The sequence below is a fragment of the Rhea pennata genome, chromosome 3, assembly GCF_028389875.1.
Source record: "Rhea pennata isolate bPtePen1 chromosome 3, bPtePen1.pri, whole genome shotgun sequence".
In the NCBI taxonomy this organism is placed as follows: Eukaryota; Metazoa; Chordata; class Aves; order Rheiformes; family Rheidae; genus Rhea; species Rhea pennata.
The window spans coordinates 22862146-22885905 of NC_084665.1; the positions used below are offsets into that span (position 1 = coordinate 22862146).

The following is a 23760-nucleotide window of genomic DNA, read 5'->3' on the forward strand; positions in this document are numbered from 1 at the left end:
CGTGCTTTGGTCATTTTTTCTGTATTGCTTAGTAGGAAGGATGGAATATTCTTTGCTCATGTCTTTTTTTTCCCCTCCTTTTTGGAGTATGTACTATTCTTTTAATTCTGAGAAAATATCTAGAAGATTGAAGAAAATGTCATATATTCTGTCATACAATATAGAATGTCTACGTAATCCAAAATTAAAAGCAGAGGTTTTATCTGTAAAGTTTTAAAGCTTAAATTTTTTCAGTTATCAATCTAGACTTGCTGCTATTCTTTTAGGCAAAATGGAAACTAGTTTTCAAAGATAGTAGAGGTCAAGACTCCCTCTGGAGTCAGGTATTTCAAGGAAATGTATTCCTAAAACATATCAAGGCTATCTAATGCCAAATTGGTGGGAAAATATAGGTGAATGTCATTTCTAGTAGACGTTTTGCAAGGCCCTGTTTCTCTTATCTTACAGATTGGCAGTTATAGCTGTCTAACAGTGATACTGCAATGAGTAATGCAAAGACAATCTGAGGAGAGGTATTTGCAGTAATAAAAATCCTGGATTGTGGTTATATGTATAACAAGTTCTATAAAACCCTTTTGCTTTTCCTTCTCTTACTATGTGTTACTTTAGGAGAAAAGGTACAGGTTGTAGAGGTACAAAATGGTTAAGAAACAAACGAACAAACTGTTTCTGTTCCGACCAATGGATTGATTAAGAAAATACGAACACTGCTAGCAATAAATGATGCAGTAACTTCTCAACAGCACAGGCTTAACTTGTTCTCTGCTTTTCCTGTGTATTTGGTGGCTATCTACCTAAACCCCTTTCAGCAACTGAAAAAAAAATGGGCTGGTAGAATTATCTCCAGCCTTTTTTTTCCCTGGTACATTATTACATGACTTCATGTTTCCAAAACTCTGTTTTTATTTAGACAGTAGTAGTCTGAAAGTCTACAGGAGACTTGCAGTCTTATTCCCAGATCTGCATACTTCTCTGCTTTTTAGAAGTATGTAAAATGTTTGCCCTTGTGTAGATTCATGTGGCCAGCCTTCCTAGTGAAAATGTTGAATATCAAATTGAAGCAGTGGCATGTCCAACTTAGGATTATGCATCTTGGGATAGTACCACAGTGTTTCAAGTAAGTGCAAAAATGGTGAACTATTTCAGATTAACTTGCTCAGAAAGCTTGAACACTTGGAAATTCTTTGTGATTAGTCCTGCAGCATTTTCCTGTTACGTTTCAAAACTGGCTATCTCATTTTCATCTATTTTTCTACCTACCTAGACAAAGTGTCAAGGGTAATATTTATCAATGGATCTTGGGATGATACTACAATGCATATATACATTATACTAACTGAGAAAGAAAGATGAAGGAATGACCCTAAGGTTTTTCTAGCCTTGTATCCTGTCTCTAACAAGAGTGCAAGTAGTAAGAATAGTGAGGTTCTCTTAGACTCAAATGATGGGTAGTTGAGACTGTTCTTAAGAGGTATTGCCTACTGCAGCACTTGATGCTGGATGCTGGGAGGAGAAGGACTGGCAGTAAGCAGCAGCTTCCATGAGCTCAAAAATAAGAGACAAAAGAACACAAAGAAGATACGTCAGAGCAAAACAAATTAGTGAGAACAGGCAAGCATTTTCACCTCTCATTGAAACACTGCAAAACTGGTCTTTTAAAAATGGGATGTGGAAGCTGCTAATATGCACAGGGTAAAAGCAAAACTGAATGTAGTCTCTAATATTGCAGCCTTATCGGCTTGATCAAACAGTCAACCTGCAGCCAGTTGACTTGATCAAATACCGGAGTAAATATGTTGACAGTGTTGTTTTTAGAACAGAGTTGCTCTCATTCTGCCTTGAGTTTGTTTGAAGCTGGGGTTTTCAAGGAGGGGCGTTTTTCCCCCCTTCTGGAATACTTCCTCCTCCTCCCTCAGCATGTTTTTTCCTAATTATAGTAGGGCTGGAAGCATCTGGAATGTGGATGAATCGCCTCCAGATCTCTCTGTGGTGACAGTGGAGAGAAATTTTAATTTCGAATACATTGTGCTTCTGAGGGAAATCTGAGCTGTCTGTAAAGCCTTAGAGAAACATTGTTACACTTATACAAAAACTTACAGACTTTTAAGTTAGTAAAATGTGTTTGAGAAAATAAATGAATCAAAATAATACACTACAGTTGACTAAAATACATTACTGCATGTTTATAATAGATTTGCAGCCCTTTGGGGTTCCTTATTTTTTATAGTTGCACACTGACAAATCTGGGTTAAATGGCATAGCACGGTGGAATATGCATTATGTACTACTGCTGCTCCCTATTGACAGAAACGAGCACACTTCTGAGCAAGTTATCTATGCTGCAAAGGGAATACTTCATTTATCTTGAGCTCATTTTTTGGTGATTGGAACAGTGTATGAGACAAGATTTTTGAGAGCTCTGAATTTTGACCTTAGTCCATTCCCGTTGAAAGAAAATACCTTTTGAAAATCTCACTTTTCATGCTCTGTAGTTCGAGTAATAAAATAATAAAGTAGTTGAGCATTGCCATTAGTGCAAGAGTGATACAGGATAAAGAAAGGCAAAACTAAATGTAGTCTAAATGTGTCTGTATACATTGTAAGCATAGCTGAAGTAGTAATGAAGCTAGGGGAGGATGAAGGCGATGCAAACACAAGCAAGTAACAGTTTGAGTGCTGTAATTCATTCTACCAATCTACTCTACTATGCATTTATTACCAGGATTGCTAGTTTTTTAAAATTGGACCAAAATTCAAAGCAGATTCTGAAGCTGAAATAGAAGTTGTCATAGCCCAGGTGGAAAAAAGAAACCTCTAAGTGTTGCTGCTGCAGTATTTGTGTGGACAAATGAACAGATGTTAAATGTTACAGCATTTAAGCAGGTATTGCTTCTAACAGGCTGCATTTAAACATAAATATTTTGGCTGATTAATCCCTGTGAGCAAAAAATATGAAAACTAGGGATGAGTGTTTGAGTTTTTGACCTTAAGATAATTCACCTTGGGGAGCCTAAGGGCAGGAGGGACACTTGGTTGCCTCAGGTTATCAATATCACTATCTTAACCTTCGGTGGCTGTGCTTTGTGTCATTTCCTTCCGCTTTATCTTGTAACTATCTGTGTGCGTATATGTACCCAGATGGACATTTCAAACAAAAACTAGATCGTAAACTTCAAGGAAGGCACCTGGTCTTATCATCCATATTGCATAGTGTGCTATTAGCAGCTATATTTCCTTAAATCAGATTTGTGTATGCACATAAATGCATATGAGTGCACTCAAGAGCACAGCAGTTACTGCAGTGTTTGACCAAAAAAAAAACCACTTAACTGCTTTAGGTTCTTCTCACTGTGTTCCAGAAGTGGTGCAAAGTATAAACTAGAGCTTTTGCATCTCATATTTTTCTCTTAATTTCTTCCCATCCTTTACCTAAATCTCTGTATCTCTTCCTTGCAAATGTAAGAGGATTGCTTTGGGAATTTTAAGATAGGCAGGGATTTCTAAATAGGAAATGAAGAATGCATTTTGGGTTTGTTGTTAAAGCTCAGTTTTCATGTCTAGTGGTCATTAATTCAGAAAATGGTCTCCAACTCTCCAACGTTGCTCCATGTCTATGGATTTCCTTAAAATTTGCCAAGAGTACAAACAGCAGAGAACTCTCTGCTTGCTAAAATGGAGTATCAATTTGGTTATCTTTAAAACTAGTACTCCAGCTAACATTTTTGACTACCCTGTCAGCCAGTTCATGCTTACCATGTTATTAAAAGTAATGTCAACCCAACATGGATTTGAAACGTCTCTTCCTATAGATATGTAGTATTTTCTCAGTACTAAAGCTACTGGCAATGGAAATGGCTGAAACGTCACAGGAAATTTTATGCAGAAGAAATGCCTTCTCTAGTGTCTTAAAATTCTTGGCCACCTTCTTATACTCTCCTGTGTGGGTCTTATTCTGTTTTTGAGGATGATGCCGTTGGCCATAGTGGCAATCTCTTGGTGATTCTGCTAGTCTCAGTTGTTTTGTTTTTATTTTGGGGAAAAAAAAAAAAAGTCTGCCAAGGGTGGAGCCCTTACAGGACTGGAGATACAGCTTTCAAGTTGTCTTCACGTGACAAATCTTGCTAAACTGCCCTTTAAACTGATTTATTGTTTTATTGCTTCCTATAAAAGTGACTCCCACATGTGAGCAGCACTGACAGGCGAAGAGCAGAATTGCCGAGATTGAGTTGTTGCTTGCACAGCTCTGTCTTGTAGAACCTCAGAATAACAGAAAGAGCAATCGAAATGGGCCGCTACTCAGGGAGGAGCAGCAGGCTCATCCTTATGTGCGTTGTGAGCCTTGCGCTTTTCGCTGCTGAGATCTCAGTAGCGTACGTTGGCAATTCTCTTAGCTTAGCTTCAGATGCCTTTGCTGTTCTGTCTCACTTCATCTCCATGATCATCGGTTTGGTCGGCGTTAGGGTGAGCCACATCAGATGGCACAAGACCAGCACTTACGGCTTCTCCCGGGCGGATGTGCTGGGAGCCTTTGGCAACTCTGTTTTTGCCGCCGCTCTGATGCTCAGCGTCTTCATTGAGGCAATCAAGAGGTATCTCAGTCCTCAGAAGACAGAAAAAGCATTGCTTGTCCTCATTGTCGGGCTCACAGGTCTGTTTCTCAATGCGTTGAACTACGTTATCTTCATGGAATGCTGCTACTGTCGCGCGCCCCAAGGAGACACAGAAACAGGTAAATAATCTAAGGCAGTTCCCAGCGCGCCGCAGCTCTGCTTAACGGCTTCGCTGTTTGCCGTTTCTCTGAGACGGGCCAGTAAAGCAATGCCGTTTTCTTCGTTCTTTTGTTAGCAAGGCTGGTGGATTTTATGCCTGAACCCGTCCATGTTTCCTGCTTATTCTGCAAGGCAGCCTGATTATCACCACATGTGCTTCTCAGTAATAAATGCGCCAGAGGTCTATATGTGGTGACTTCCTAAAGACACGGTGTTCTACAAGAAAAAATTTCTCCCTAGTGCTCTGGCTGGCCGGATTGGGGGCAAGGATTATCAGCATCCTAAATAGATAATTATCAGGAAGTGCCTGGTCCCGAAATATCAACCATCCACAACTAATAGCTCTCAGTGCTTTAGTAATTCGGCTGTAATTTTTGTTCAGGACACGATTATCTTCTGAGAAGTGTTCACAGTTTGTGTGAGGCAAAAGAATAGGTAAAGGCAAAACAAGAATGTCAACTCCCCTTGGTTTGAGGGTGCACAGGTAAAGAAAGCTGTTCTGAGAATATTTCAAAGCTGACTGAAAAGCTTGCAAATGCAGAACTGAAATATTCTTTGCTAATTGCTAAAATACGTTTTACAGAGGCAGAGGGGAAAACATTGATACTCTGCTACATAAGTCTTCCCTCCATGTAATGCCTGCAAAAATCTCACTGACTGCAAATAGCCCATAATCTTCTGTGAAGAATTTGCAGGAGGGTTTGCTGAGTGCCCAGAAGTTCAGTCTTTCAGTTTATTTTTCTTGGCACAAAATTTTCAAGCTTTCACATTTGGCGGGAGGGATGGGACTCTCTCTCACTCCTGGAAAAAATATCTCACCTTGTATGACATAAGGTGCGTGTGCTTATGCTCTTGTACATGCTCTTTCTTTCTCTCTATATGTATATAAAAATTATAGTCATGAATATGTGTATGTGTATCACTATTTCTTAAAAATAGAAGTATTTCAGTTGGGAGAGGAAGCAGGCATTTGCAAAACATTAACTGGATACCCTGGGAGGAAAGGTGAGAGAACCTGTATGCAGCTGCTTTTATATACTTTTTAGGGGAGGTAAAGATAAGATTTATATTTGTCTTTGAGGCTGGACAGGGTTTTGGAGTTTGTTACCCTCCTGTGCTGGAAGCCGAAGTTTGTTAGTTTATATTTTGGTGCTTAATGTGTTTCCTGTAGGACTTAAGGTCGAAAATATTTCTGTTCCGTATTAAAGACATCTGCAGCTGATACTGAAGGTCTAACTTTGCTGCTGCATATCCCCAGCCACACGCACAGCTTGCTCTCCCTGCCTGCTTGTTCACGTGCCCCACTGTTTAAAATTTGAGCTGCTCTTGGGCAAAAGTTGCGGTGGCAGGTGATTAGCAGGGGATTTCACGGGCTCTTGCGCTGGGAGCTGCCCCAGGAGGTCCTGGCGCAGCCGCAGCCTCTCCCCGGGACGGGCTCGGAAGAGCGACCGTGGGTGAAGTCGGAAACGCAGCAGCGCTTAAAACCAAGGACGGAGAGTGTCGGGCGAGCGGGGGATTAACCGAGAGCAGCGGCAGCTGCGTAGGCAAGCCCCTTGCTGGGTGAATTAGCAGGATGCCGCTGGCGGCTGCCCGGCCGGCCGCAGCCGTTCCTCTGCCGCCAGCAGGCGCAGGTCCCCGCTCTGCGCAGGGGAACGGCCGGCAGCCCCGCGTTGCTTTCGCCTGGGCTCGAGCTGCACGAGCGACGGGTTTTGTACCGTCCCGCGAACACAGCGGGTACGTTTGCCTGTGGTCTTGTCTCTCCAGTTCCAGAAAGGTGAATCTTTGCCTGCAGTTACGCCAACAGGCAAGGCAGGGTCCTCGTCTACTGTAGAGAGAACACTGCTTTCACCTGGACTTGATTTTGTAATCCTCCCTTAGGCAAAATTTCACATTTATTTCCGCTAGTACTCTAAATATAACATGAATGAGGTTTTTATTATATTTCTTTTGAAAGAATGCTATCTCTAAATAGTTGTTCTCTGAAAAACAAATATATATATATATATATATATATATATATATATATACACTTAAATATACCCCCCACATGCACATATATATACATACAAAGCATGGGAAAACAATGTGGGATTCCATCTCTTCCTTGTTGCCTTGCTCTCGAGGAGAGGACGCTCCTTCCTCCAGCTTAGGAGGTAGAAGTCAAGGCAAATTTTCTAATGCGTCGGTGCCACCATCAGAACCTCAGCTGAACGACCGTGGTGCCTGGCTTGCGCTGGCACGGGCCGGCTGTCCACAAGCAACCCCCCCCCGCCCCAGCATCCCAGGCGCAAGCCAAGGTGTGCAGATCGCCAAGGTCACCCGCCGCGGGAGCCAGCGCCAGGGACGGCAGCGGGTGCTGGCGGGGCTCCCGGCAGCAAAGCAGGACCCTCACGTGCCGCGAACACCGCCAGGCGAGGCCGAGGCCCGCGGCGCGCACGCAACGTTGTTCTCGCGTGCGGAGCCAATTTTCTGCTCTCTTCCTTTGTTTTAGCTCTAGTATCTACTCTGCAGATTCTCATCCTCGTCCAAATATTTTTGTCTGGCAAGTCTAAACCTGATTTTTTGAGCTGGGCTCCGCAGCCTGCAACCAGAGTTTTCTGTCGATTCAGAAGTTCTGCGTCTCACACAGAAAATTTTGGTGCAAAAACTGAGAGTAATTAAGAGTCAAAGTAAGAAGCAGCTAAGCAAAAAAATCAGACTCTCATAACAAATACCAGACAGCTTCAATACAGGCCATACCTTCTACAGTCCGTAGTAAAAATACAGAAGCTTGTTTTATTACACGTAGAGGTCAGCTCATCCTTAAGTCTTGTGTTCAATGTACATCTCCTCTCTTCGTTTTGGTGATCTCGAACCGTGAGGGGGAGCACCGTGGAGAACGCAGCCCAGCGGTCCCGTTACAGTAATTCTTTGCTGTTTGTCTTGTGAAAACTAATAAAGATTTAACATGGAGAACATCAGATCTGTCATTTTGTGATCTGTGCTGGAGACAGGGACTAGGAAATGAAGGAGATGCAGCCCAGCCCGAGCTGCCTGATTTTAAGCCACGCACAAACTGGTTGGAGGCTGATTTTCTGCTGAAAGACCTGGTGTCTTCCCACAGCGCACACTTCATTAAATAAAGCACCTCGTGTGTCTGCCGCCAAGTAGCTTGCTCTTACGTTCCAGCAGGCATGATTGAACAGACGCATGCATGAGCTTCGTATCTGATGGGACTGTTGGGTCTTTATTTTTTTTTTATCCCACCAGCCGCCTGCCTCTGAGCTAAGAGGTGGCATGTGGCTTCTTCCTTCTTCTGGTCCTAATGTAGAGTGAGTATCCGTATCCTGAGGCTTACTGTGAGGCTCTTCTATTTTCCCAGGATTTTGTAGTAGGAATGAGTTGAGGGTATGTGTGTTGAACTGAGAGAAAGAGAGACAGGAGCTTTCCGGCTTGACAGGGTGATTTGGGAAGACTTTGTTGTTATAACTTTCTGAACTCATTTTTGTGTATATTGTTGCAAATGTATTGATTCCATGGGGAGGGAGGACATTCACAGGCCAAAATTAGTGGACATGCGGCTGCTTGACCTGGACCGTAATGCTAGTTGAGACCAGGCCAGCAGAAATGTATGCACGTTGAAAAGCAATTGTATTTTTAGCTGTGCTCCCTGATTCCACAGATCCGGCAACTAGTCCTGCAGGAGACAAAAGTGCTCTGGGGATTAGAAATAATGAAAATAGAAATTAGAAATAATTAGAAATAATTTTAACTTTCCTTTAAGTGGGCACGTAGAGCTGTGCCACTGCTGCAAGACCACAGATGTGATAGGGGATGGAGAAAGTCATGCTCCACTGGCAGACACTAAAAATGAAAATGGCTTGAAATCCCACTTAGTTCCATTTCCATCCTCTTTCCATTAAATCTGCTTTACAAATCAGCTTCAGCTTTAGATCTCAAAACAGTTCCCACAAGAAACTGTTCATTTATACCCATTTTTAACGATGTAAAGAAACTGTGACTTGACTATCTTTCTGCAAGAACTTAAGGAGAGAACAAGTCTGTGCCCAGCCCATGGGGTTACTCTATCCCTGCAATAGAGAAGTCTCCATGTGAAAGCTTAAAATCAAGCTCAGATGAGTGATATTCTGTACTGCTTGGTATGGTAACAGTATCAGAGAAGCCAGCTAATGATGAGAAGCATTACGAGAACCAGGGTACAAAATTAAGGGTGTAGGAACTGTCTGCTGTGGGTGATGTCCAGCAGTGGTGTCTTTCCTGCCTAGTAGGTATCCACACAAGTGCTGACCATTTTGCACCTTCAGAGATGGTCTCTGAAGGGGAGCAGTGAAGCTGCAGGTCACAGTGCAAATGCACAGTGAGAACAGGCACTGCTTCACCTTCTTGCTCTTCCCAGAATACAGGATTTCAGTTTTTCAGGTTGTCAATGAGATTTTTACAATCACTTAATTTACCTAATATAAGAAAAGAAAAATGACTTCCTTGGTCTGAATAAACTTCTCTCTCATAGGTACTGACTATGGCTTGGAGATATTTTTAATGAGCCCTAGGTGCCACAATAACAAACTTACAGCTTACTGTGCTTTTCTCATGCAGGATCATTTTTACTAATAATTATATTACTACTGATTATTACTATTTTACCTATAGTTTGAATATATCTTTACCATGCGGATGCCACCTTTTTCCTAAAAGCACCATCCCTTTAGCAAACTCCTCATGCCGATCCATGCCTGTACTACCTTCCTGGACAGATGTTTGTCAAATATGCAGCACCTGAGTTCACCAACAAATGTTTGCTTGATTCACACAACACATCCTCGTGTTATGCTGTTGGTATTGTGCACCATGATATCCAACTCCTATATGCCTGCCAGCATAGTATGTATCAATGAGGGGACATACGCTCTATGCAGTTGTTTCTATAGACCCCAGAGGTATCAGTGTGTTGGCATGCAGGTAGCCAAAGCCTACTCCAATCAAGGATTCAGATTTCCTAACTTTGATTTTGATAGCATTACTTGAGATCTATGTTAACTTATGCTGGCTAAAAGCTCTAATCCATAATCTTTAAGGAAGACAAGACAGATGGGAAGAAACTGTGAAAGTCTATTAAGAAGCATGTTTCACTAAATTTTCTTCAGATTTTTTTTTTGAATACTTTGTTCTCTTCAAAGAAGCCTATAAAGCTAATCTAAGGGAGGCATATTTTATTTTCCTCGACTCTGTTAAAGGAGAAAAGGGGAACATATTTGGTTTTCCTCAACTGTATTAAAGGGGAAAAATTCTATATGAAAACAAGCAAAAGCAAATGTTTGGGGATACTCTTTGTCAAAAATGAAAAATAAAGAAGGAAAATTTTCAGGTCTGTAAGTAAAAAGATCGAAGTATCTCTGCATGGCAAATATGGTAGCAAAATGGTGAGGTCAAAATTTATGGACCTACTTTCCAACAATATTAGTACTCTTGAACTTTGGGTAACTGCATTTGCTTTCAACCTTGAACCAATTTCATACTAATGGCAAAGGCAGGGTGTCTGAGTTACATCACAGTGATACTTACAATTATGAGCTGTAAGGAAATAAAAGAATTTATAAGATAACTAAGTTCAAAGTCATAAACAGCTCTAGTATAATACAGAAATTCAAGGTTGACTGTTGCCATTTATGTTAGCTATACATTTGGTCCAGTAATCCTAATTTAAAGAAACAACTTTACAATAAATGAAATCCAGGTGTTTTATTTGGACAGCTCTTCAGCACAGAGTTTGCTAAAGGCACAGGCTTGATCTGAGCTGCACACTAGAGTTTCTGCTGGGACAGAAAATTATTTTTTTTGCCATAGCACTCAGTATAATTTACAATGATGAAATCAATGACTTGCTCTCTCCTCATGTTCCTTGTACCATGTTCTGGTACCTCCTGATACCAAAATTAAACCAAGATTGGAAAGGTTATAAGAGAAATTTAGCTGAGCTATACATTTTAAAAGGTGAATGCTAATGAGTTGCTGAAATATTCAGGGAAACACTATTCAGGTGCTAGAGCAGATACCACCTGGATATGTCTTAAGGTATGTACAAAGTTTCTCTAGGCTAAGTATCATGAGTAGAGATGGTGGTTGGTAACTAACAAATGGAACAACCACCTTAAAACAGAAAAAAAATAACAAAAAGGCGTTCCAGGCTAGTAACTAAATCATCTCACATTCATCATTTCAGATTGTCTTGCCAGCATATTTCAGCCCTGTTTGAATGTGGGGAAAAAAAAAAAAAAAAAAAAAAAAAAAAATGTGGTTCAAGTCCCGTCAGCCCCTGCGCTGACCTCTGGGACAGTTTCGGGACTGTTTTGGAGAGTGATCCTCATAACTGCGATGTTCACCTCTGTGCTCTGCAGAGGCTGGTGAAGCTTCTCCCAGATTGCTGCACTCTTGGTGGGTTGAAGCAGACCTAATAAACTGATTTCCCAACCCTTCAGCCCTGCAGGATATGCCAAGATCTCTCTTCCTCTCTCTTCCTCTTCTGAGTAGAGTTCTGAGTAGAATTAGAGGGTGCAATAAATAAAACGAACAACTACTAACAAAAACCCCACAAACAATACTCTTATACTAACCATATTCCACAAGAAGGTCTGCTGATGTTCATCTTGTGATTAATTTGGTGATCACATTTATCTGTGACTGAAGCCAGTCAAACTGTTTCCATTTACATTAGCTACGAATTTGGTCCAGTAATCCTAATTTAAAGAAACAAACTTTACAAAAAAATTTTTCATCCTTCAGAACAATTTGCTATGTCAAGTGGAAATGAGAGTCTCTAAAGGCTCTGACTAGATATTGTTGGATTGAACGTGGTTTAGACTTTGTACAAGAAAAGAAATGCAAGCTTAAAGGTCCAGTTTCACCCACCCATTGGATTTCAGACACTTACAGATACTGCTGCTGTCTTTAAATATGCTTTCCTTAGTGACAGTCTCAGCTTTTTAATGCAAATGTAGTCATTTTCTTCCCATAATCTTAAAAAAAAATGTCTCTTCTTTATAAGGTACAGTGATACATGGGTGCTTCTTTCTTTCACTGTTCAGTTTCTTCCAGACCATGCCTGAAATCGCTTTCATAAATCATTTTACTTTTATGATGAGTTGAAAAGTAATCTCTGCCAGGAGTTTGATAAGCAGGATGAAGAGTGAATCCTCTTAATTAGTGTCTTTAATTAATTCTTTATTATCATGATGTTTTGTTACTATCCTAATTCTTATATTTATTTTCAGTAGCAACATCAGGTTATGAGTAATTTTATTTTTTTTCTTCATCCAGTAGCAGAAGAACAGTACTACTGTTACTGTTGTCTAATACTGTAAAATATTAGACATAATATTAGAGAGACATCCTTTTCTCAAAGGCTGGTAATGGCTTCTCTATAAGAAACAGCTGTCAACTTGAAAATGGATAGCTTGAAGAGAATGTGACAGAAATTTGTAAAATCCTGAGTGGTACGGAGGAAGTCAATAGGCACTGACTATTTGCTCTGTCCTCCAGCACAAGAACTAGGGGATATCAAATGAAACAGGCAGGATCAAGGCTCAAAACAAAGGCAAAGACCACACACCATGGGTAGAAGCTGTTGAGTCTTGTTGCCAAGCAATGCTAAAGCTTACTGTGGTAAGTGAGAGGCCAGACAAGCACACGCGAGAGAAATCTACTGAGTGGTACTAAATATGGAAATATCTAGCTCAGAAACTCACTTCATCTGAAAATACTTGAAGGATGGATGGAGGAGTGTTCTGGTAAGGTATCATATATGTTTACCCTGTTGTTACTGCTACCTAAGACTCCTCTTATGGTCACGGGTGGAGATGGGCTGCTGGCTAGATGGCTGCCTGATGTAAGAGTGTGAGCAATGAGCGTGTAGAGAACCTTCAAAACTTAGTACACAAAACTCTGGGAGTGTACAGGACTGCTTTGGGTCTTTAGGGTTCCAAATAAAACCAGTCTTGTTCATCAGATTTCTACCAATTCCTACTTCTGATTAGGATGAGGAAACTAGTAACACTTCTAGCAGTATTGTAGCTGAAACTAGAGCTGGAAAACAGTTCAGAAAGCTAACCCTTTCTGGATGACCCTTCCTGGGCTTCGTTAAAGGGGCTGTAGCATTATATAACTGAATATCTGCAGTCAACCTAAAACACACCGAGATGCGTGTTTGCAAAACTATCAGAAACTGAAGCCTTTTCTAAGAGAATTTAAGGTCAAATATTCTGATACTGCACATGGACTATGGAGGCAGAAGCGCAGTGCTCGTGAGAGAAGACCCTCTGCAGAAACCCTGAGAACAGCTTGGTGCTTCCCAGGATCAAGACTTTCGTTTGGACTGTATAGAAGAGGACCAAAGTCCAAAAGAGTTATAGGAATAACGTACTCGCTTCATGCTGAAGGTTGAGTTAAATTAGTTTTTCTTGTTACTGTAAATAGCTTGACTTACCAGACAAGAAAAAATGACTGAGGTAACTTTGTTCAGATGACAGTTTTAGGAGTCATTTGTGTGAGGCAGTTGTGGTACCTTGACAAACAGGGCTAGGGGAGGCTTGTAAGTATACTGGTGTAAGGGAAAACTCACCATGGGGAGAGAGATGCAAACAAGAGGCGAGAGGATTACTTGCAGAAAGTAGGAGAAAACAACCAGTTGCATGGCTATGCCTGCAGCGTGTTAGGCAGCACTGCGAAAGGAATAATGGATACAGGAGGGAACACTGTTATGCTCCTATATGAATCTGTGGTTCATCTATGGTTCAAAAACTGTGCAGTTTGGTTCCCTCATCTCCAAAAACATAGACTTGAACTGCAAATGACTCAGAGATGGACCTTTGGTCTAACCCTGCAGAGACTCTCTTTTGGTCACCCTTGCAAAAGTGTGAATTTCAGACTAATGACAGGTCTTGAGAAGCAGATCAAGATGCGTAAACTTGACATGCAGAACAAGGAAAAATCAGTGGCTCAACAGAAACAGATTCAGAGCAGAGGGGCTGACTGTGTACTGCTTCTGACTATTCCAATGAGTCACTATCTGTGCTCCATGTAAGAGGACTTAGTCACCATCTTATTTGCCGAAAATAATATTTTTAGTACTGTTTCTTGAAAATAACTAATATATTTTTATATATTTTTGAAGTTGAATGCAGGGCTATGATGTGATTTTGTTTCAAAGAGAATCAATGCATGTTTTGCACAAGAGGATGAATGATGTTCCAGGAACTGTATTCTACCTGTTCTTAAAATAAGACCCATTGGTAATTCACTTCAGTTTTATGCAGCTGTAACGAGGAGGGCTACAGTGAATTTTCTGACTGTAAGTGAAGTACCATAGGCAGCATTCAGTATTATTAGTTATACTAAAGAAGATATAGTCTGTCATTTTTAAGTTTTTGTCTAATATTCTAGTTAAGCTTCCTATAACTCATATGTGTTTCTGCTTTTTGTTCCAGTTGTGTCATACAGCTTTTTACTTGACAGTACTGTTTCAAATATTTTTATTGGTTGGGCACTGGATATGTGAAGGGCATATACAAGAGTCTCCAGTTAATCGGGAGCCGTGCAGGTTAACCCTTGCGATGAGGGAGATTATGCCCTGAACAGTGCCATGCGTCCCTTGAAGCAGTTGAGATATGCCCTGGGCTGTATGCGATACAGGCGTTGGCTGTGCACACAGAATTAAGACGGAACTGAGGTGCCGCCTGTAAAAGCTGTACTCCAGCAAGGGATGAAACTTAGTCAATGGCAGCAGTAATGCAATATCTCTTGAGAGCTAGAATAAAAGAGGGATCTTTCTCCAGGCCGTTAATTTTTAGTTGCAGAAAGACACAGCTTCGATAGGAGGGGCATGATAGTATTTGCCCATCCTATCTGCTTGTAATCTGATAGACCAATATACACTTTATCAAGTGCAATGACAAGTTTAGTGATGCTTTAGTGGAGTAGCTGAAGCAGTAATTCCAGGGCACTGTTTCCTTCAGTCCTTTTGTCTTTTATTTAAGTTTATTCTTCTTGAGCTTGATACTGATTTTCTTTCTTTTCTTTTTTTCTGTCTTTCTTATTTATTTCTGGCAAGAAACACATTGAAAGTCCAGTTTGAGATCTCTGAAAAATCTAGTGACATTAGCAGTTGTTTCTTAAGAACCTAGTGGTTGAAAATGGCTTAATTTCTGGCAGCTCCTGCAATTACTCTGTTGCTCTCATCATCTCGAAACGCTGATTTAATAGCCATCCTCTGTCCCTTTTCCAATTGCATTCACAGGTGCCACTTTCCAAAGAATGAGAAAATTCTACAGGCTCGGATAGAGGTGTACTTATTTGTTAGGGTTCGTACAGGTCTGCTTTGCAGGGTAAAATAAATGCATAATGTTGATTTTCCCCTGGCTGTGCCGGATGCGTGCGTATGTACGTGCGAATTCATACCTCCACGCATTCGTATGTACGGTTTGAACACGACTTTAAGGAAACCGTCTGGCGGTTCAGTAGATGGCAGTCTGTGCTGTGGTTTGACACTCGAGCCACGAATGCGGCAGGAAAGCGGCACATTTACGGGGTCTGTCCCCACAGCTCCGCTGCACTGGCTCAGCCCGCGGAGCTCTGGCACCTGGAGTCCTGGAGAGAATCCGAGGCAGCATGTTGCACTTGCTTCTCTGCCTTTCCGAGAGGAGCGTGCCGGAGCTTTGCCTTCGCCGCCGCGGGCTTTTATCGCCGCCCGGGTGGCCGCCCCTCACCCGGGCGGGGTGACCGTGCGCGGCGCCGGGGCCGGGGCCGGGCAGCGGGCGGAGCCTGGCGGCGGCGGCGGCGTTAAGGGCGGGGGCGGGCGGCAGCGGCGGCGGAGCCGGGCGGCAGCGGCGGCGGCGGCGGCGGCGGCCGCAGCAGCAGCAGCAGCAGCAGCAGCAGCAGCAGCAGCAGCAGCAGCAGCAGCATGGCCCGGCGCTAGCGGCACAGCCTGCGCGCCGCGATGGGGCGGTACTCGGGCAAGACCTGCCGCCTCCTCTTCATGCTGGTGCTCACCGTCGGCTTCTTCGTGGCCGAGATAGTGTCGGGCTACATGGGCAACTCCATCGCGCTGGTGTCCGACTCCTTCAACATGCTCTCGGACCTCATCTCGCTCTGCGTGGGCCTCTCCACGGGGCGCATCGCCCGCCGCAGCCGCCGCGGGCCCCGCGCCACCTACGGCTACAGCCGCGCCGAGGCGGTGGGGGCGCTCAGCAACGCCGTCTTCCTCACCGCCCTCTGCTTCACCATCTTCGTGGAGGCCGTGCTGCGCCTCGCCCGCCCCGAGCGCATCGACGACCCCCAGCTGGTGCTCATCGTGGGCGCCCTCGGCCTCGCCGTCAACCTCGTGGGGCTCCTCGTCTTCCAGGACTGGGCCGCCTGCTGCCGCTGCCGCCGCCCGCCGCCCCCCGGGCCCGAGGGGGCCCCCGCCGCCGCCGAGCCCCCGGCCGCCGCCGAGCCCCCGGCCGCCGCCGCCGCCGGCGCAGCAGGTGCCCTTCGCTGCGGCCTCGCCTCGCCCCGGCGCGGCTCTGCCGGCCCGCTCCCCTTCCTCCTCCTCCTCCTCCTCCTCCTGCTCGCCCTGGCGGCCCCCGCCCTCTGCCGCCACCCCGAGCCCCAAACGCCGCCGCCTCCCCCGCGCTTGGGCCGGGGGTGGTGGGTGGGCGGGTGCGCCGCCGGAAAACGGCTTTGTCCCCCTGTGTGCGCTTATTTCCTTTCCCTTCTTTCTTTTTTTTCTTTCCCTCCTTCTTTCAAATACGTTGGTTTTGAGAAGGACGATGTTTTTTCTGTTTGTAGAACTTATACACAACACAGCGTTTCTTCTTTGAATGCAGGTGAGTCACCAAATGACCAAAAGAGGCCTGAGGAGAGGTCTGAGAGGAAAACAGAGAAAAAGTCTGAAGCCTTGAACATCAGAGGTACAGTGATGGAATCATAAGGCTAACATTGTATTGACTGTAAACATCTGGTTTCCCTCTCTCTTTAAAAAAAAAAAAAGTCAAAAAATTCTGAAGCAAAAGTACAGGAATTTTCTATGTATTTGGACCTAGTTGTCTTTAATATAAAGGTTTTGGTTGTGTGAAGTTGCATGGATATGAGTAAAGAAATAGCGTGATGCTGATGTAAAGCATGTGCTGATTTGGTTCTTTGACTTTGAGATATGTTATCTGTCTATCTATATATAAATACTTTGATTTTAATCCTTTTTAAAAAGTGGCAGGTGAACCTTTTGGAAAGGATGCAAAGCCTCTTGCACTAGGTTCCTGTTACTACAGGCTTTGTAGGAGATAAATCACCTATCTTTGAGATGCTTCTTTTGAGTGTCACCTTTAGTAGTGAAGCAGCTTTCAACTTTTACATGCTTTTGGGTAGAAAACATTTTTTTTTTTAAATCCCAAGGTTAACAATGTTATCGTAGTCAAGACGAGGAGAAAAAGTGCTGAAAACTGAAACCCCAGCACAGTGTCTTTCCAGGTCCTTGAACTCTGAACTGCTCCCTGAGAGAGTCGGTAGCAGAGTCAGCCCTTTTACAGTAAAGACTTCAGTATGTCTCTGGGTAGCTACTGACGGAAACAGCAGGGCTGCTTTAGGAGTAAATTAAACAAAATCTCTGTATATGTATGTAGACATACATATTTACATACAATTTCCAAACAGGACCAAAATTTGGCATCTTTGAGTACATTAAACAGTAACTTCCTCCTTCAGTGGAAGGACCACTACCAAACTGCAACAAGAGTAGTAGTTTCAGGTTTCTTATGGACACACACCAGCCTCTGAGAAGGTGTGATACTCCTTCAAAGTCATGTAGGTGGCATCACATTAATCCAACTTAACAGGTGGACATGGCAGTGAGGCACCTGTTTTTAGTGATACATAAAGATTTTTAGAAGTGTTTTTCAGTGTTGTGCAGATATGTGTGTGCATGGGGAAGAGAAGATTCTTTCCAAGTTGAAACACATGCTACAATGATGACACTTACCTGAATATCCAGAAATCGCTATTAGAGGATTTCTGTTTTGTCAGAGAGTTCAGGCAACTGCATTGGAGCAGGACAAGCAAACTGTCATTTTCTGGAGTGGAGAAGACCAGGAGAAAACCAAACGATGAGTGTATTTTAAAGAAAGCCTTGCTCGCCTAGATGGTGATGCTTAGCCATAGTGATGTTGGGAAACTAGCAAAAATGTCTGAAGGATAAGGAGTTTTGTATCAGTTATCTTAAGATACCTGTCCTCTTTTATTTTAGAAAGAGAATTTTTCTTTAAGCACTATTTAAAGTATGTTATCTTTGTAAAATCTATCTATTCTTATTGTCTTTACTAATATTCCTTGCTCCTTTGGCCAATATTATGGATAAATCTCTAAAATTCTGCTTGATTCAGAAAGCATACTTTTTCTTCTGCTGTTGGAAGTCAGTTATATAGCTGTACTTAAAAATTCATAGTCATCGTGATTTTTTTTTTAAGTGATGTACATTATAGAATTAATCTCTCCCTAGAAAATGAGACTGGTCAAAATGGATTGACAGAGAATCTTCTTACTTATTTTTTAACATAATAGGAACAGAAATTCAGACATCCTGCCTAGCTGCATTAATTATTATACTGTAAAATCACTCCTCTTTACTTCATGAATGTATGCAGAGTAGTAACCTTAGATTAACTGGCATCTATCAGACTTAAATATTTTTAATGGAAATATTTTCACTTCAATAGTTTCAAACACACACTATGCTAAATAGATTTTATTTAATAATAATACATTTCAATTCTGTTCAATAACCACAGCTTCTTGGGGTCTGTAGGGAAATGGTTTCACTTCCCTCTGGGCCCTCATTATGTGAGGCATAATTAGGACACATATACAAACCATGCTAATTTTGCATGTTAATTAAATAAGCTTTTTCCAAATTCTGTCTTTTCAATTCATAGTTTATCAAAATTCTGACATATTTGTAACTCTTTTAATCAAAAAAGTCTTTACGAAACATTTCTTACTCCTTTTAAGTTACGTTCTTTTACCTTTGTACTATGTCTTAGCTATCTTTCTTGTCCGGGTTAATGTGCTGAAATCTAGATTACATGTAAATAAAAAGAAACAGTACAACAGTGTTGCAACAAGCACAACTGTATAGGAATTTGCCAATCAGAGAAAATACTCTTGACTTTAGTGGAAAGAGCTGGATTCACTGAAAGTTTGTACTTCCTTATCTTACCCAGATGATCCCAGGAACTCTTACTGATACTGCTTTCATTTTGCACACAGAGGATCAGTGTTCAGGCACCAAGCTGGCAAGGAGCAGCAGCAAAGACAGGGCTCTAAAACAGAAGAAATTCAGTGTCTAGCATCACTAAAGGGTCAAAACTTGCATAGCTGAGTTGTTAAGGAGTTTCAAAGGGAGCCATCTGCATCTTTCCTAGTTCAGAGGAAGGGAATAAATTGGAGTGAAGCCTTCAAAAGTGCCTGTACACAGATGTTAAAGGGAGATGGCCCATTTTAGATTCTCATGTACTCCAAATGAAAAGAAAAATGTTGACAAAGGAATTAACTTTATGTATTTAGAGACATTACAAATTGAGCATGGGTCGAAGTGAAATTTGGGTATGAATAGTAAAGGCTGACAAAACTGGAGTGCTTCCTAGTAATGACAGGAAGAGCAAAGACTATTCAAAGTAGTCAAAAAGCAATAAAGGGCTCAGATTATTGTAACAGTGTAGCAGGAACATTAAAGATGTGTCATTGCCAAGACCTTCTTTTGTGTCTTTTTGTTACCTTGAATTTAAAGAAACATGTACAGATATAAAAAGTTGTATGCAGTAGTATGGCACATAAAAAGTCCTTTGGGCCAGATTCAGAACTTCCTTGAGTCTGAAGGCTAGTGGCATTGATGGAGAAAGACTAATCTGATAAGTAATCAAACTTAAGCTAAAAATCAGAGTTTGGGCTATCTGGAACCATAAGACTGAGTGCTCCTTAATTTACCTTAGGTAATTTTTTTTCAGGTTTCAACAAAGTTGCAGAAGCTGAGAGAGGAGAATAATAATTACTTATTAAGGGTGGTTTGTGGCTCTCTTAGCTTCCAGGATAGAACTGGTAGATCGAATTGTCAATCTTTAATTGAGAATGCCATTTAAATGTGCCTGGATCTCTTCATAACAGGCAGACACTTAAGCAAGCAGCTTTGGCGTTGCCATGGTGTTGCAGTTGGGCCACAGTTACTAGCACACCCTAAATATTTAATAATGCATCCCACTTACCCAGCTGTGGCTCAGAGTCAGTATTTTTCTTTCTTTTGTGTGCTAAAAGCTCCTGTTGAAAACTTGGCTTATAGTTCTAGCGTCTGAAATACATAACTTTCACGTAAAGTAGCGTGGATTTGAAAGATGTAACGTTTTGTTACAAACTGTTCCCCTTCCCTCCCCCAAAAGACTAATATAAAGCTTTATCGTGTCATTTGTTTTAGGTGTTCTTTTGCATGTTATGGGAGATGCACTTGGATCTGTGGTTGTGGTAGTTACAGCTACAATCTTTCATGTGCTTCCTCTGAGTGCTGATGCTCCATGTAACTGGGAGTGCTACATCGATCCAAGCCTGACAATAATTATGGTGCTCATCATTTTGTCTTCTGCATTCCCGCTTATCAAAGAGACCTCGATTATTTTATTGCAGATGGTTCCCAAAGGTGTTAATATGCAGCTACTGAGTAAGTCAGATTTGTTATTGAAATGCTATTAATTTTAATGATATATTGCAATGCATATGTTGTTTCTGTAATGACATATTTGGATTATGCACTCATAACAGCTCTAAATTCTCAAGAACCATGAGAAATAGTCACATGCCTGTGCCCTAGCAACATGACTCAAATCTCTCTGGATTAGTTAAAGCATGCATTTTGAGAATGTGGTACTCCAGCAATACACACACACACACACACAAAAATACCAGGTCTTGAACTGTTAATGCTTTGTGTGGGGTGCTTATACAAGAAACAACATTGAATTTTAATATTTCCCAGCCCTGCACTGCTTCCTTCTAAAGACTTCCAAAACACCTTAGAAATTTCAGTTGTGAGGAGTTAAATAGCCCGTGTGAACGATGCCAAGCTTTCTGGCATTGCTGGGTCACACCTTGGATGATTACGGTGCAACACAGTCTGCTTCTGGAACCCCATCGTGCTCAGGGCTGAGCAGACCAGAAGACGTAGGCCTTGGCCGTGGAAATGGTGGTCTCGCGCTGACTCCATCTCCTGCAAAGTGCTGGTTAACGGCCGCTAGGGAGGCAGCGAGAGTGTGTGAAGCCGAAGGCACGGGAGGCCCCGCTCATGAGGCCGCTGGGAGTCTGAGCGCAAGTCCGCTGGGAACAGAGCTGCTGATAAAGTGCAGCTCTTCTTTGGAAGAGACTGCTGCTTTCAGATAAGCTTCTTCATAGGAGTGAGAGAGCTGGTCACTAGCCCGTGCACCAAACCCTCTAATAACTTTCTCTTCTGTTTTCCAGCTGACAGACTAGCTCATGTGCCAGGGGTTAGCAGCCTCCATGAGGTGCATGTCTGGGAGCTTGCAGGTGGGAAGAATATTGCTACTCTTCATGTCAAGTGCCAAACCGCTACGGATTACCAAGATGCTGCTTATAGAATACGGAAGGTTTTCCACGAAGCAGGGATCCATTCTGTGACCATCCAGCCGGAGTACCTTGACCACAAGACCTCCCAGCTCCTGTGCAGCTCACCCTGCATCTCAAAAGCATGCGACTCTCAGCTCTGCTGCAGTCAGCAGGAGGCATCGCTCCCCCAAATCAATGGCTATACTGAGAAAAATGATAGTTGCCTCTCTGCGCCACATAAAGACAATGGTTCAAGTAAAAATGATACCGAAATCCCTATTGAGTACCCGCTGACAGAGGATAGCGTTAAAAACCTGAAAAATTGTACAATGTCTGATGACAAATCGCAGTTGAGCAGCACGCGATTTTAAGCGGTTCACTCTGCATAATCTTCCCTTAGAACAAAAGTATCCTGGCTGAAAAGTGGGCCATCGCGGGTTGTAGCTGAAGCTGGTGTGGCAAAAAGAAATCTGTGCTTTAGCTGTAAACCAAAATACACTTAAAAAGCTTGTATCTGAAATAAGGATTAATATTTTCATGAAGAGTCTTGCAATCATCTCCGATTTTTCTGACAGAGCCTAACACAGTTCCTTATCAAACTACGCATGCACTTCTATTTTCAGGGTGAATCAGGTGTATTGCTGTCTACGCTGATGTTTGCAGTTTATGGCCAGTGGCACTGCAAATTAAACTCTGGCTTTTCTACTGCAGTGGGCTGTTTCCTGAAAGGCCGTAGCGAGTGAGTGAGTGCAGTGAGTAATGGGCTGAAGTACTGTATATTTGTAAAGGAATTTAGTAGAGGTGTTTTACTGCTCCTTAAAGCCCATTTTGCATAGACGGGAGTTCATTGGTGACGGTAACTCTTGCGCTTCTGTGCTGTGAGTTTGTGAATGAAATTAGGAGTGTCTAGCGGGGAGAGGAAGCACTCAGGAAAGTTTAGTTTGAGTCATTTTCTTGATTGACTTCTGTATTTAGGGAAAGGGCAGAAGCTGATCCTACTCCTCTGCTAATAATACTGGAGTCTTAGCTTAATTACAGATAAGTGTGCTAAGGAATATACTTCCTGTCATGAAATCTAAGGAATACTTACTAGCTAATATTGTCCCTTTTGATTCTAGTAAATGAAAATGCAGGCAATCATCAACTTTTCTTGTTCACTGTCGGGATTATGCAGCTTTTTTTTTTTTTTTTTTTTTGGTGACAACAGAATTTATAATAGCCACGGTCTTAATCCATTCTCATGTGAAATGATTGCAGTATCTTTAACACTAAGTGTCTGCCATTATTCATGCTGAATAAATAAGCTAATGTATCTATCAGGAATAGTTAAAATTCTGCAATTCCGTTCTATCATTAAGACAGTTTAATATTGCATTAATTAAGAAAGTCTCTTTACAATTTTAATATGCAATGTTGCCACTTAAAGGGAGCTGTTCAGAGTACGGGGAATTTTTCCTGTTTTAGTCTTGCTTCTCTCTTGTAGATTCATTTTAAGCATTCAAGCCCCCCTCTCCCCACCAAGGGATATATTTCAACATGCATTTAGTGAAGCAGTTCCATTATCTTTTTTGCTACTTGTACCTTTTGAAGACACGCTAGGGTGCTTTAAGGAAAACACCGTGCCATGCCTGTCAGCACCGAGTCCCTGCCGAGCAAAGCATGTGGCCTCGCCTGCCTAGGCAGGTCGGATCCAGAAGCTTTCAAATGCGTTTTGCTGTTAAAAGCAGCCTTTTGGTGCTGCATGTAGCAGCCTGGACAAGCTATTTATTTGTTTACAAGGACATCTTTATAGAATAGTGGTGTCTTTACCTCAGTGGCACCTTAGCAGAAGGGGCAAAGAGACTTCCTGCCTGTGTTGGAGGAATACCAGGACTTTTTTTGTGAGGCTAGCTTGAAAGTAGCCAGCTCCTTATTAAAAAGGATGATTACATTAAGTCAGTGAATATTAAAAGACACAGCAGGATATTTTGCTGCTTGGTAAATGATATTTACTGAAGGATTGACTGCAATCTAAATAGCACATTTCTAGATTTGTATTTACCCCTTTTGAACAGGTTCTTGGGTAAATGAATATATTTTTATAGCCTTCCATGGTAGGTTTGTATTGAACATGTTAAACTATATGTTAATAGCACTAAACACTTGATCCTGCAGTCTCTTTGACCCTCTTGGCAGTAGTAGAGGTGAAAGCAGCAGGATTTTGCTTCACAGTTGAACAAATTATTGTAAATCAGGAAACACAAGAGTTACTCTGCCATTTAAAAGTGTATGGCATGAGATAAGACAGCCTTTGCTTCTGCTCTGTTTTTTTCTGCCTTTTTTATTTTCAGCTATGATGATATTTAAATGTAGGGTTTTAGATCTATAT

At 42.2% G+C, this 23760-nt stretch overlaps 1 protein-coding gene across 1 annotated transcript; it reads left to right on the forward strand.

Annotated features, from left to right (window-relative positions):
- The first annotated feature begins 15756 nt into the window (after positions 1-15756).
- Positions 15757-21859, forward strand: SLC30A10 (solute carrier family 30 member 10). Its single transcript, XM_062573561.1, has 4 exons — positions 15757-16231; positions 16613-16708; positions 20254-20493; positions 21288-21859. The coding sequence occupies exons 1-4, from the start codon at positions 15757-15759 to the stop codon at positions 21761-21763; spliced, it is 1287 nt and encodes a 428-aa protein (XP_062429545.1). The 3' UTR covers positions 21764-21859.
- Positions 21860-23760: the final 1901 nt, after the last annotated feature.

What these genes read in the sequence shown, in the direction of transcription:
- SLC30A10 (XM_062573561.1), top strand. Translation starts at nt 15,757, where the DNA reads ATGGGGCGGTACTCGGGCAAGACCTGCCGCCTCCTCTTCATGCTGGTG. An exon ending in GGGGGCCCCCGCCGCCGCCG is followed by an intron (nt 16,232 to 16,612) that starts AGCCCCCGGCCG and finishes ACAGCGTTTCTT; the next exon opens with CTTTGAATGCAGGTGAGTCA. An exon ending in TGTTAATATGCAGCTACTGA is followed by an intron (nt 20,494 to 21,287) that starts GTAAGTCAGATT and finishes TCTGTTTTCCAG; the next exon opens with CTGACAGACTAGCTCATGTG.